The 15027-nt window shown below is 41.6% G+C and overlaps 1 protein-coding gene across 1 annotated transcript in view; it reads right to left on the bottom strand.

The window, feature by feature from the left end:
- The window catches only part of LOC105757010 (neuroblastoma breakpoint family member 11-like), an 18151-nt gene extending 3632 nt beyond the window's left edge, over positions 1-14519 (bottom strand). The window contains 5 exon segments of the mRNA XM_012559978.1: positions 5903-6138; positions 11663-11735; positions 13879-14091; positions 14319-14370; positions 14373-14519. Of these exon segments, the coding sequence (XP_012415432.1) occupies positions 5903-6138; positions 11663-11735; positions 13879-14091; positions 14319-14370; positions 14373-14519 (721 nt within the window).
- Between the last annotated feature and the right edge of the window lie 508 nt (positions 14520-15027).

Here is a 15027-nt window from a genome sequence, read left to right as displayed (position 1 = left end):
CCTGGTGTGAGACCCAATATAGCTTTTCTAAGTAGTACCAGGTGCTTAGTAACATTAATTTTGGAAGGAAGTGATGCACCTAAACTGGGTTGCTATCACTCGGAGGTATAAATGTAATGGCTGTATTAATGATGGAATTTTCTTATATTAGTTTGGAAAAGAAAACTTTATAATTTTGATAACTCCAAAAAAATTTTTAGGTAACAAGGTATGTATAAAATAAAGTTTATTTTCAGAGATTTTAAAACTTTCATCTTTCAAGGAAAATGGACATGTGCTGAAAAGGTGATGAATAGTCTTCTGCAGTGATATTATTCTCAGCATTGACCTCAAGTCCTTGAGATTATCTCCCAGCTGCTGCTAACTCCTGTCATCCACAGGTCGGTGTGGGTAGGGAAAAGGGGCTGGTTCTCTCAAGATTATCTGCGAATCTAGTCATCGGGGCACTTCAGGCAGTTATCATATTAGGAGGCTGAGGGGTTGCGGTTTCTTCCATCAAACCAGCTGTTCGGAGTAAAATTCCTCAGTGGCTGTGACTTCCGATTTTCATCTTGCTTTCATATTTTGACTTTGACTTGTTCTGTTGTATTAGTTTGCGTCATCAGTTTGGGAACTAAGCTGAAGTTTGTGACTATGTGTTGTTGAAATTAGACAAGATCTTTTCACAGTTCCAGTATTAGTTGTTACCTGAGACGGAAAGAAAAAATCCAAATGAGAATCTTCTTTCAGGCCCTGCTGATAGCTAAGTGAGGCTAGAGGAGAACTAAGTGGTGATGAAGGCCAGGTGCAACCTGAGTGCAGTTAAGTGGAGGAGCTGCAGTCTGGAAAGCTTTAGTGATGATAGCAGGTTAGAGGAAATGTGCTGTGAAATATACTCAGGTCCCAACCCCTGGGCCCTGCTCAAAGCTGCTGCATGTGGTTTGGTCAGATCCCTGCTCAGCTGCCAGTTTACTCTCATTCTACTCTTCTGGAGGAAAATGAAGACCTCTCACACCTCCCAGGTGGAGATGTGCATAGCCTCCAACATGCACATTCAGAAACCAATCCATTTGCACCCTGTGGAGGCCAGCATTCTCTAAAGTTACTTCCACATCAGGATATATCTTAGTGGAATTTCTAGGAATATTTTCAATAGAAAAACTAACAGAATTTTGAAGTGAAAAGTGAAAAACTACTAATTTCTTGTTCTTAGGTGGTCTCCATAACCTGATTTGTTCCAAATGAGTTCTTAGGTAAATATTTTTTTTAACCTGTGATGAAAATACGCACAACTAATCATGTGCCAATTCCACAATTTCTACATGTGTATCAGTGACATTGATTACATTCTTTCAGTTGTGCAGCCATTCTCACTATCCTTTTCCAAATTATTCTATCACCATTAACATAAACTCAATGTCGCCTAAGAAAAACTCCCCATTCCCCCCACCCCCACTTCTACCCCAGTATTTAATAAGTTTTGGTTTCTATATATTTCCTTCCCCAACTCATCTGTCAGTCTGTCAGTGGAATGAGGGAGATCATTGCTGATATCAGAGGATCTTGGCTGAAAGCAGAGAATATCAGGAAGCTGTTTACCTGTGCTTTCTTGGATATGCAAAGGCATTCAACTGTGTGAATCATAACAAATTATGGATAAAATTGCAAAGAATAGGAATTCTAGAACACTTATTTGTTCTCATGTGGAATCTGTACATAGACCAAGAAACAGCCATGCAAACAGAACAAGGGGAGACTGTGTGGTTTAAAATCAGGAAAGGTGTGTGTCAGGGTTGTATCCTTTCATCATACTTATTCCACCCGGATGCTGAGCAAAGAATCCGAGAAGATGGACTATATGAAGAAGAACATGGTGTCAGGATTGGAGGAAGACTCATTAACAAACTGCTACATACAGGTGGGAAACACTGGTGGCATAGTGGTTAAGAGCTATGGCTGCTAACCAACAGGTTGGCAGTCTGAACCCACCAGATGCTCCTTGGAAACCATATGGGGCATTTCTACTCAGCCCTATAGGGTCACTATGAGTCAGGTCACTATTCTTTGGAATCGACTCCATGATAAGATTTTTTTTTTTTTTTATGCAGATGACACAACCTTGCTTGCTGAAAGTGTAGAGGACTTCAAGCACTTACTGATGAAGATCACAGACTACCGACTTCCGTATGGATCACACTCAACATAAAGAAAACAAAAATCCTCACAACTGGACCAATGCCCATGGAAGCAGCAGTCAAGCAATCAAAGAACTTATTCTATTGGGCAAATCTGCTTCAAAAGACCTCTTTAAAGCATTAACAAGCAAAGATGTCACTATGAGGACTAAGGTGTGCCTGACCAAGCATAGTGTTTTCAATTGCCTCATATGCATGTGAAAGCTGGATAATGAATAAGGAAGACTTAAGAATTGATGCCTTTGAATTATGGTGTTGGCAAAGAATATTGAATATTCCATGGACTACCAGAATGAACAAATCTGTCTTGGAATAAGTACTGCCAGAATGCTTCTTAGAAGCAAGGATGGCAAGACTTCATCTCGTGTACATTGGCCATGTTATCAGGATGGACCAGTCTCTGGAGAAAGACATCATGCTTTGTAAAGTAGAGGGTCAGCAAAAAGAGGAAGACCCTTGATGAAAGGGACTTACCCAGTGGCTGCAACAATGGGCTCAGACACAGCAATGATTGTGAGGATGGCACAGGACTGGGCAGTGTTTTATTCTGTTGTGCACAGTGTTGCTGTGAGTAGGAAGTGACCTGACAGCACCTAACAACAACAACACATATTTCCTTATTTCATTTAAGTGAGATCATATGGCATTTGTCCTTTTGAAACTGACTTATTTCACTCATCATAATGTTTTCAAGGCTCATCCATGTTGTGGCATGCATCATGACATCCTTTCTCTTTATGGCCGAGTAATAATTCCATTTTGTCTATCCATTCATGTGGATGGACATTTCATTTGTTTCCACATGTTGGCTGTTGTGCAAGCGCTGCAATGAACGTTGGTGTACAGGTTTCTGTTTGCATTCCTGCTTTCACTTCCTCTGGGTATATACTCAGGATTGGATTGCCGGGTCATATGATAGTTCCATGATCATTTGTTTATTTTTTGAGAAACCACTAAACTGTTTTTGTTTGTTTCTTAAGGACTTTATGCCATTGTGTTTTTGTTGTTAGGTGCCATCGAGTCGATTCAGACTCCTAGCAACCCCATGTGACAGAGTAGAACTGCCTCACAGGGTTTTCTGGGCTGTAGTCTTTATGGAAGCAGATCGTCAGGTCTTTGTCCTTTGGAGCCTCTGGATATGTTTGGAACCACCAACCTTTAGGTTACAAGCTGAGCGCTTAACCGTTTGACCCTGCAGTGCTCCTTTTATGCCACTGTAAAGAATAGGAAATACAAAATATTACCTTTTTTTTTTTTTTTTTTTTTTTTTTTTTTACTGTTACAGTTTCCTTAGGAGAGTAAGTCCTGAAAGCTCTCTTGTGGGGTTTTGTTTAATCAAATAGATGGTAAAAAGTAAAATTTTCAAATTGCAATTCTAAACTATTAGTAGGTGTGAAATCAATGTAGTGATTAATTACAGGTTTTAATTAAAGAATCAGAAAGGAAAATAAAAGGATGCATTACATGTAGTGAGCACAAAAAATTTTTTTAACGTACGCTGGGTCACAAAGAATTATATATTTCTTACTGCATCTTGTGGTCAAAAAAGTTTGAGTGACTCCATTCTACACAGACAGTTATAGGTCTAATCTATCATCTACCTTTTTTCTCTTCTCCTTTTTCCATGTTATACAAAAACAAGACTGTTGAGAGAGAAATGCAAATTTCATCAATAGTTGATGTTCAGCCTTTTCTATGAAGTAGCCTTACCTTTGGGATACTTTTATGCTAGTGATCTGAGATCGTAATAGACCAATGGTCTCTCTCATCTCTATCTGCGTATTAGAATCACCCAGGGAGCTTTGAAGAATAATGATGTCCAAATCCAACTCCAGACCATTTAAATCAGAATATCTAGGTGTGGAGTCAAAGGATTTGTGTTAGTTCAGAGCTGACCCGGTTCTTACTAGACCCACCCTATTTTCCATCATTATCTTTGCCTCTCCCCTTCTCTTCCAACATAGGCTTCTTTCCTATTGGACCTAAAGACTTTATTCTTCCTGCTCACAGGTTTATAGTCTCAGGTAAATCACTCTCTCATTTGGACTTCCAAGACAAACATTGTCCTGATAGTTCTTGTTTTCCTTCTGTTTATCTATGAGTCTTTACAAAGTTAGATTCCCTTTTCCCAAAGCCAGTTCACCACAAAGGTCTCCTCAAGTCAGCTAGCTGAAATTCATACTCCAATACTTGTCAGTCATTGGTAAGTGCTTTTGCAGGCACTGATTGCTGTAGGACTGACATAAATGCCCAGGTAATTCCATGTCCCTGAGCCATCAGGCAAAGTAGCTCCAGTAGTCTAAGTGTAGTCCTCCTCAGAAGGATCCTTGAAAGCAAAAGGAAATCATAGGTATGAGAATGGAAAAGGGATCCCAGGTGGATGCTGTGCAGGGATGGATAATGAGGTGGATATTGCACCCAGCAGAAACTCAGTAAATAGTGTCTGAGGGAATAAAGGTAGTTTGAAGATATTCTGCAGGTTTATAAACATTTTTGCCAATCTGAAGATATGCTTTTTTTTTTTCTCCTTCTTTCTTTCTCAGTAATAAGAGTTAGACACCATAATGCAACTGGGATATTATGGTTTGAATACAAAAAATTTATACTTTGCAAAGGATCAACATGAACTATACTCATTTTAATATTTTACTACTTTTATTTTTTATCAGTTTGAAAATTGGGGCTTTTGTTCTTCTTCAGGTTTATATCACCTTTCTGGTGTTCATACTTTATCCAAGACTGCTGACCTGGAATCTAAATTAAAAAAGTGGAGGCCTATTTGGTCAGAAACATAAATACTCTACATGTGTAGTCGGGATGCTCTGAGAAGTATTCCCGGAGCCCTCAGGTTGTTCTTTAAGAAGTGGCCTGGCATGCCTTCCTGAGCCCACTGCGTAGAGTGTTCCTGATGGAGTGAATCATTGCCATGCTGCCACCTGAGTCAGACAAAAAAAATTAAAGTATTTTTGGTTCCCCAGTGCACAGGATACTTCCCCAGATGCTGTCTGAACTTCTCCAGCCTTCAGTTCCACCACAGAGCTGGTTGCTAGACCATGGTTGTGTGTCCCACGACTGCTCTCACACAGAACCTACTCCAGTCTCTGAGGAGAGAACAAACGAGGTCCCACTTGTCCTTCAAAGTCAGAGGACTACAAGGGTGCCTCCATGTCTGCCCCTGTTCTGCTTTCTCAGGTGTTCTCACGGGTAATTTTCTCTATAAAAAGTGTTCCAGTATAAATCATCTTTACCATCAGCAGGTTCTACTAAGTATTTCAACTAACCTGAAAACAGTGAGGGGCTTTATTTTTTTTTCAAATACACTCAGAAACATTACTTCATTTGATGTCTTCAGTAATCACAGAATGCATGATTTGACCCATTTTACAAATGAGAAAACAGAAATCCAGGAAGGATAAATCACTTGCAGAAAGTTAGCAAAGACAGCACTGATAAAAAACAAGCAAGCAAAAAAGATCAGATGGCTGCTGCCTCCTGCCCCAAAAGCCTGTGATGAAGGAGCCACTTATAATAATGTGACCTCCAGCTCTATGTATTTTGCCACCGTACTCACGCCTTGCCTGTCCTGATATTGTCATAGCCCCCAGAATGCGAGGTGAAAAGCAGGACATCTAGTTAAAAGTCACTCAGAGTTGTGGAAGCACAGAGTCTTATGTGAGACTAGGACCTTGGTAGGAGCTAAGGGTCTTCAGAGCCTGAGGCCAACTTACCAGTGGTGAGTTTGCTCACGAGGTGCTCTGCCAGTTGGCTTTCTTGGGCCAGCTGATCACGGAATCTCTGTCTCTGGTAGTTGGCAATGTTAGTATTCCTGATGAAGTCCTCAAAAGACTTGACTGTGTTTTTCATATGCTGTGTGAAAAGGTAACACCCACCAATCCCTTCCTGTATCTTCTGATGTAAATGGATCAGTTCTTGAGCTTGAGCCAGAATTAGGGAATCATATTTCCTAAGATGGGAAAGAAGAGGAAAATACACTAGTGAATGCAGTGAATGAAAGGCTATGACAGTTTCATCAGAGATATCTCTTAGAACACCCCCAAGGAACTCTCCAAGTTGAATTCCTGCAGAAAGAATGAGGAAACAGCCTTAGGTATATTTGTTTTACTAACTTTGCTTAAAAATGATGCCGCTTCAGTTCCTCACTTCAGCCAAGTTGACACACAACCTTAAGCAACGCAGTCTACCGCTTCTCAGCTTGGCACTTGTACACATCTCCTTAAACAATATGCAATCTCTAAATAAAGACAATTATAAAGTCATATGTACACCTAACATGATACATCTAAAATGCATACAACCGAAAATGCACTAGCCCTGTTTACATCCTATATTTTATAAGTGAAAAAACCAAAAATATTTGATCCACACATACAAGGAAGAAATACTCGTAACAATTACAGTCCTTATTTCTGCAACTGGGCACATGGTCGTAGTTGGTATTTAGAACTACCTTCTTCCACCACCCATTCCGTATTCCCTTTGCCCTCAGTAAGCACCTCAGCTGGTCATGGTTCTTTGCCTGGTGAGATTCCTGAAGGGTCTGTACCATTAGTAGTCATACTGGAATTGGGTTGCTGTATTTTTCATTGACTTTAATAACAGGGAATGGAAATACTAAAAGACACTCTAAGGGATCTCCTGTATTCCAGACATACTCTTCTTTACCTCCGTTATGCAACATCAATCCAAGTTCCCCTGGGTTGTCAAGGCCAATCACACCAGACAATATGGTAACTCCCTTGTTTGCCTGTTGCTCCAGAGGCATGAATAGGCCAAAAGGCCAGGTGGCATTCTTAACTTCCAGTTCAATGAAATCTTCGGTGTGTCTCCATGTATGAGCATTCCTCCCTTTGGAACCAAGATGTCTAGACCTGCAGAGCATAGGCTCACGGGGACAGGGAGCAGAAATTTTGCGAGTAGGTTGCTAGGAGTAACAGTGAGTGGTGTCACTCCCATCTCCACCCCTTGATTCCTGGAGCTGGAAACCTTTCCTATGGGAGAAACAGTACCATGTATCGGACTCTGCTTTAGAACACATACAGCCTCCTGGAGAACATTGCCTCAATCCTGCAAAGTGTGCCACCTAGCTGGCACCATAATTGTGTCTTTAGAAGGCCATTCCATTGTTCCATCAAGCTAGCTGCTTTAGGATAATGGGGACCATGGTAAGACCAGTGAATTCCATGAGCATGGGCCCATTGCTGTACTTCATTTGCTGTGAGGTGAGTCCCTTGATGCTCTGCTGAATATCATGACGGTGGATAAGGCATTCTGTGAGTCCACTGATCATAGTTACATATGCAGGGAAGGCTAATCCATATCCAGAGTAAACGTCTATCCCAGTAAGAATGATACTCTGTCCTTTCCATGACGGTAGTGGTCTGAAGTAATCAACCTGCAACCAGGTTGCTGGCTGATCACCTCGAGGAACAGTGCCATATTGGAGACTCAGGGTTGGTCTCTGCTGCTGGCATATTCAGCATTCAGCAGTGGCTGTAGCCAAGTCAGCCTTGATGAGTGGAAGTCCATGTTGCTGAGCCAATGCGAAACCTCCATCAATGCCACCACGACCACTTTGTTCATGAACCCATCAGGCCATGACGGGAGTGGCTGAGAAAAGAAGACGACTGGTTCCCACTGAACGCATCATATTATCCTATTGATTATTAAAATCCTCCTGTCCGGAGGTCATCCTTTGGTGATCATTCACCTAAGACACAAATATCTTCATTTCTTTGGCCCGTTCAGAGAGGTCTATCCACATATATCTTCCCCATACCTTCTTGTCTCCAATTTTCCAGTCATGGTCCTTCCAAGTCCCTGGCCATCCAGTCAAACCATTGGCCACAACCCATGAATCAGTAATACAATGGCACATCTAGCCATTTTTCCTCCAAGGCAATGTGAACATGGAGGTGCAATGCTTGAAGTTCTACCCATTTGGAGGATTTCCCTTCATCACAGGCCTTCAGGGACATCCCAGAAAGGGGCTGCAGTGCTGAGGCTGTCCACTTTGGAGTGGTGCTTGCACTTCGCACAGAACCATTTGTAAACCACCCATGAGTTTTCTCTTCCTCAGTCAAGTGATCACAAGGAACTCTCCATGAAGCCATAGGTACAGACTGGGAGAGGGCAGGCAATGTGATAGCAGTGGAGACAATGGGCATTTGGGCCATTTCCTCATGCAACTTACTTGTGCCTTCATGTCCTGCTCAGGCCCAATCTTGTATATATCACTTTCATTTTAATGATGTAATGTTATGTCTGACTTTATGGCTTTGTCGGTCAGACAACACCCAGTTTATGATGCCAGCTCAGGTCACATGGTGACTTGGTGGTCCGTGGTTAAACATTTGGTCTCTACTAAGGCCCAGTACCAAGCCAAAAGCTGTTTCTCAAAATGAAAGTATTGTTGCAGAGGATGACAGGGCTTTGCTCCAAAATCCTAAGGATCTGCAGTGTGATTCACCAATAGAGGCCTGCCAAAGACTCCAAACTCTATCTGTCACTGATACTTCAAGGCACCATTTGATCAGCCGACTCATATGGCCAAGAGGCAGAGTGGCTTGAGGGCGGCCTGAAGTTTTGTGGAATTAATTTCCCATCCTCTAGCATGCAAAAGTTTTACCAATAAGTTCAGAATCATTGACACTTCTTCTTATTAAGGTTCATTCAGCATAATGTCGTTAATGTAATGGATCAGTGTGATGTCTTGTGGAAGGGAAGGGCCATCAAGTTTCCTGAAGACTAATTTATGACATATGGCTGCAGAGTTGATATACCCTGGAGATAGGACAATGAATATGTATTGCTGTCCTTGGTGTTCTTTCAAAACTGTAATTAAGAAAAAGGTATTGGCCAGATCAATCGCTACATATCAGGTACCAGGAGATGTATTAATTTGCTCAAGCAATAAAGCCACTTCTGGAACAGCAGCTGCAACTGAAGTCGCCACCTGGGTAAGTTTACAATAATCCACTGTCGTTCTCCAAGAGCCCTCTGTTTTTTGCACAGGTCAAATAGGCGAGTTGAATGGGGATGTGGTGGGAATCATCACCCATCGTCCTTCAAATACTCGAAGGTGGCAATGGTCTTTCCAATCCCTCCAGGAATGGGCTATTGCTTTTGTTTTACTATCTTCCTACGTAGGGGCAGTTCTAATGGCTTCCACTTGGCTTTTAGTGTCATAATAGCCCTTACTCCAGTTTTCAGGGATCCAGTGTTGGGGTTTTGCCGGTTATTGAGTAAATCTATTCCAAATATGTGTTCTGGAACTGGGGAAATCACTATGGGATGGGCTCAAGAACCCACTGGACCCACCGTGTGATGGACCTAGCTAATAACCTGGCCTCTATATGCCCCCACTCTGACTGGCTGACCACAGTGACATTTTGAGTCTCCTGAGATTAGTGTTATTTCAGAGCCAGTATCCAGTAATCCCCAAGAAGTCTGATGATTTCCTTTTCCACAATGAACAGTCACTCTTGTAAAAGGCCATAGAACACTTTTGGGAAGGCTAGGAGAAAGATTAATGGTATAAATTTTTGGCAGTGTAGTGGGGTCCTTCTTCAAGGTGACCAGGCTTCCCCTATATTCAAGGGGTTGTAGGTCTGTAAACTGGCTCAAGTCTAGGAATTGATTGAGGGGCTGTGACTTTCTATTCTGGTGATTCAAGTTAGACTGTGGTTCACTTGACCTAGAAATCTTCTGGATTGTACATTTACACTCATCGACCCCATCTGATGCCTGAATCTTCCCCCTTTTGCACTATGAAGAGGTCATCTATAGATCATTTTCCAAATTCTATTCTGTAGAGTTCCTATTAAGTGTCAGAGGGAGTAAAGGCATAGACTACGGAGAAATAAAGGCTCCATACCTATGGCCCTGTCTTAGATTGGGGTCTCTAAAGAAGCAAAATTGATAAAGTGTATAAATATTTATATAGAGACAGATTTATATCAAGGAAATGGCTCATGAGTTTGTAGATGGTGTAACATCCCAAGTCTGTGAGTCAGGATAGAGGCTTCTCCTGATTCACATAGCCACAGGGGCTGATGAACCCAAGATTGGCAGGTCGGGGAGCAGGGCTCTTGCTCACAGGCTGTGAAGATCAATGAATCCCAAGATTAGCAGACAACACCTCAGGTAAGCTGCTAGCTCAAGTCCCAAGAACCGGAAATCAGATGAACAGGAGCCAGCTGTAGGATCCTGAAAGAGCAAAAACCCCTGAGCCCTGCTAGAACGTCCACCCACACTCAGTGCAGGCCAGATTCCAGGCTACTCTCAGTAGATCTTATCATGGAGGTTATAACATATCAAATCTCAGCAGGGAAGTGACCACAACATCACACGACTGCCAAAACACTGAGAATCATGGCCCAACCAAGTTGACACACGATATTTTTTTTTTTTTTTTGCTTCAACAAAGAGAAGTTTATTTCCTCACAGCATAGTAGGCTAAAAGTCCAAATTCAGGGCATCAGCTCCAGGGGAAGGCTATCTCCCTCCATTGGCCTTCTTCTCATCAGTGTTCCCCCAGACTAGGAGCTTCTCCACACAGGGACCCCAGGTCCAAAGGATACGCTCTGCTCCTGGCACTGCTTTCTTGGTAGTATGAGGTCCCCCAACACACAATCTTAACCATCACAGGCCCCTTCTATCAAGTATCTGTGCTTTAGTGTGTCTTACACACATGGGCCTCTAAGATTTCATTTCAACACAGGATTAAAAAAAGTTTCGAATGTCACAATCTACCATGTCTGAAACTTCCTGAGGATAGGAAATGCTGGTCCTCAGCAAATTGACGACTCATTTCCCAGGCAACATTTGCTCAATTATCTGTCTACACAATGGTCTTACTAATTAATACCCTATATAGTATGATACTTAGAAAAAAATCAAAGTTGGAGAGGAGAAACCTTTTTATCAGGAGAACTTGAAAATTATCTTTTGTAGTATAAAATTTTAGTCTATTAAGGACAGCCACCATTCTGACAAAAAAATAAGAGAAAGTATAATAATTGCAGCAAATATTTTTTGAGAGAGTCATATGTGCCAGAGATTATTCTGACCACTTTACTTGTAATCATATATTTTAATCTTCATAACTCTCTGAGGTAGTTAGTGTTGGAATCTTCATTTTACAGATGAGGTAGCCAAGGTAACCAAGACCCAGGAAAGTTAGGTAAATTTGCCCAATATCACAAACCTAGAAGTTAACATTGCTAGTGTTCCAACCTAGGCATCTGTCTCTATTTTATTCATATATTATTTAAGGGAGAATCCTAGAGACCAAAATTCTTCCAGGCACTGGACCACCATTGAGTTCCCACAGCTCTCTGTTTGTGTAGTTTTATGCCTTTGCACAAATTTGCTCTTCATTCTACCAGCTTGGGCTGCCCCACTTCAAGCAGAAATTCACACTTTCCCATAGCCTGCCCTGCACAAATCCCTCCTTACCCAATCCTTGCCCTGGTCTCTCCTCCTCAAACTGCAGCTCTTCTCCCAGCAAGGATTCAAAGAGGGCCTTGTATTCTTCACATTCTGAGAACAGACAGACACACCTGCCTCAGTGAAAAGCTGGAGCCACTGATGATCACTATCTTCAAGGAAGGAGGCAGGGCTCATCCCAAGGACACAAATAACCCCAGTTCCAGGATTTATGCTGGATTTCCACATCTTTATTTCTCAGTGTCCCAGTAGTAAAGCATTTGATCACTCCCATTTTAGAGACAAGTAAAGAGAAGTTCAAGGCATAATGGTTAAGAGTTCGACTGCTAAACGAAAGGTTGGCCATTCCAAACCTCCCAGCAACTCCTCGGGAGGAAGATGTGGCAATCTGTTTCTGTAAAGATTATAGTCTAGGAAACCCTATGGGGCACTTCTAATCTATCACCTGGGGTCACTATGAGTCAGAATCGACTTGAAGGCAATTGGTTTGGGTTTTTGTTTTTGTTTTTAAAAAGAAGCTCAGAAGAAAGTAAGGTAACTTGTTCAAGATGATTCAGTCGGTATTTCACAGAGTCAGAATTCATATCCCCTGAGTTCTGACTCTGATTCGGGGATCCCTTTACCAAGCCTTATGGCCTCTTAAATGATACACTCACCTGCGGCTTGAAGTAGATTTTCATTTCCTGTAAGCTTGGGAAGACCCCAAGGAGTATAGCACTGATGATTTTCCCATGTCGATAGTTTCAATAATCCCCTAATATTTCAAAGACTTGAAAGCTTATCTGGATAAAACTGTGTAAAAAATGCAATGGGAAAAAAAAATACCTGAAAGACATATCTTCAAATGCTAACAGGTATTAAGTTAGAACTGGTAGGAGGGAGTGTTTCCCATGTTTCAGGCATTGTTCTAGTAGATTTTCAAGAATTAATTAATTATGCCTGCTACCTGAAGACATGGACACTACTCTTATTACCATTATAAATGAAGAAACTGAGACACAGAGAAGATACCTTGGATTTGAGCCCAGGGAATTTAGCCTCAAGGTACATGCTCTTGATTACTGCACCGTATTGCATCTACCCTAAGATCTTACGTGACATCTTCTTCTGTAGCTTCAGAAATTTTGTCCTACATTTTTATCAGGGTCATAATGAATAATGTGAAGGAAAAAAAAAAAAAAACCAGAAAACCTTAGTTTTCCCATCTCCGAAAGCTTATCTTTTCACTGCATTTTTACTTTTTGTCTAAGACAATAAGTTGATTAATTTTATCCCCTGTTGATTTGTTGAAAAATAATTGTATAAATTTGAAAGCCAATGCCTTCAATGCCATCAAGAATCCTTCTCTAATATTCCTGACCCTCTTGTTCCCCTATTTCCATGTTTTCTTTAGTCACTGTATCACCACCCCTCTCCCCCATTATTAACAGGTTTGGGGTTGCCAGTGGATTTCCAACTGTGAAAGGGAGGGAAGGGCCAGCCTCTACACCAGCCTGCTGGGACTGGTGATCTCCTCCACTTGGCCTTCTTCTCAGTTTGGCCATGTGTCTCACAGCCCAGATGCTGCAGGTCTACCTGGACTTGCTTGCAGTTTGCAAGGTTCATATTCAGGGAGAGATAGAAAGAGTGTTATAGATTCTCTGAGTTTCCTGGAAATACCCTCACCAGAGTATGAGGACTGGCTTCCTTGAACTTATGTGGGAAAGAATCTTGCTTCAGGCACATGAATTTCCCTCTGTGTTTGCTACTCGTGTTCTCATCTCTAGAGACCCAAGGCTAGGTTGGGAATAGACAGTGTTACGCTGAGGCAGGTATAGTGTACTAGCACCTTTTTTTCCCCAGTGCAGCTGACAAAATGCTTTGTCAGTAACAGTTTGAATTGAATTCTGAGATATTTAGGTCAACAGTGGTATTATATGTTTGTAGAATCTGAAACAGTTTCCTGAGCAAGAAAAGGCAGTTTTCTGCCTGAACTAGGATTCTGGCCTCTGTTCCTCGCTACACTCTCACTGCAAACTTGGGAAAATTGCTCCACCCCTTTATGCCTCAGTTTTTTCATCCTTTGAAAATTAAGGATAAAATATCCACTTCTACCTTTCTAGGAGTATGGTCAGGATAAAATTTATTTCGATGAAGGAGCGAGTAGAGCGTTTAGTTTCTGGAGAGTGTTTAGTTTCTCAGAGAGTAGACAGACAATCATTCATCACTTTGGTGACCTTGACCCTATAGGAATTACTGTATTTCTGCAGCTGGTTGGCCAGGGTGTAGGCAGTAGCTTCAGATATAAGGAATTTCTCTTTGAGGTCTCTGAACTGCTATTTGCTTTGTGCTAGCTGGGAGCGCAACTCCTGGTTGAGTTCTAGGATACTCCTTTCTGCCCTCGACCTACAGCAGGTGGTGAGAGATAATTCCATGCTGAAGCTTATGGTGGAGGGAGTGGAGGCAGAGCCTGAAGAGAAGAAAACCAGACAAATAATAAATTAAAGACCAATTAATGGATTATGCTGATGGTTGCACATCTTGCTGAATTTACTAAAAATCATTGAATTGTACAGCTAAAATGGGTAAATTCTGTAGTGTAAAATTATATCTCAAGAAAGTTGTTTTTTTTTTTTTTTTAAGTGAAAAAAGTGATTTAAACTGGTCTAAAGGATGCAGATGTGATTCATAACTTACTTTTGGGATAAAGTTTGTCAGCATCACACGACACTTGAGACTCCTGAACCACCAAAACAAGGAGGAAGGTCCAGAGCTCAGAGCCTAAGGCACTGCCTCTAGCTCAGGCTCCAACAGGAGTGCCAGAAGGAGGAGCCAGAGCACCAGGTTAACTGCCTGGAGTCGCAGTAACAGAATCGGAAGGTGGGAGGGAGGTGTCATGGAATCTTGGGAGCCGCTGCCTTCCAGTTGCCTGGGCCATGCTGATGCACAAGGCTGCTTGGTCTCCTCTGAAGGTCACACCGATGGGGACAACCCCTCAGCACCACTCTTGGTATATGTGTACCCTATTGCTGATACAAAAAACCTACTCTTTCTAAAATTTAAGGATATTTTTCATTATTTTTGCAAGTCCATAGAAAACATCAAGGATTCCATATTTCCACCAAATTCCTTCATTTTCTTGAAGAATGTCATGAAATCACTTCTTCTTCATGAAAAACTTAATGGAAAACTTAAAAACTACAGATAATCGTGGTGTTCTTCTTTGGTTCTTCTCCAGTTGTTTTTTTTCCCCTACACCATTTAATATTATAAGAACAAAATCCAGAGTATAATACTCTACTCAGTTTGGGAATAAATTGTAAGATTTTTGCACTGACTATCTCGTGTTCTTCTTGCTGCAAACCAATGTTATGTTGGCTTCTTTTTCTTCAGGGTAGCATGCTGG

The sequence above is a fragment of the Trichechus manatus genome, unplaced genomic scaffold (assembly GCF_000243295.1).
Source record: "Trichechus manatus latirostris isolate Lorelei unplaced genomic scaffold, TriManLat1.0 scaffold00529, whole genome shotgun sequence".
NCBI classification, from domain to species: domain Eukaryota; kingdom Metazoa; phylum Chordata; class Mammalia; order Sirenia; family Trichechidae; genus Trichechus; species Trichechus manatus.
Note: the sequence above shows the minus strand (reverse complement) of the source record. Positions and strands in the feature narration are given on the sequence as shown.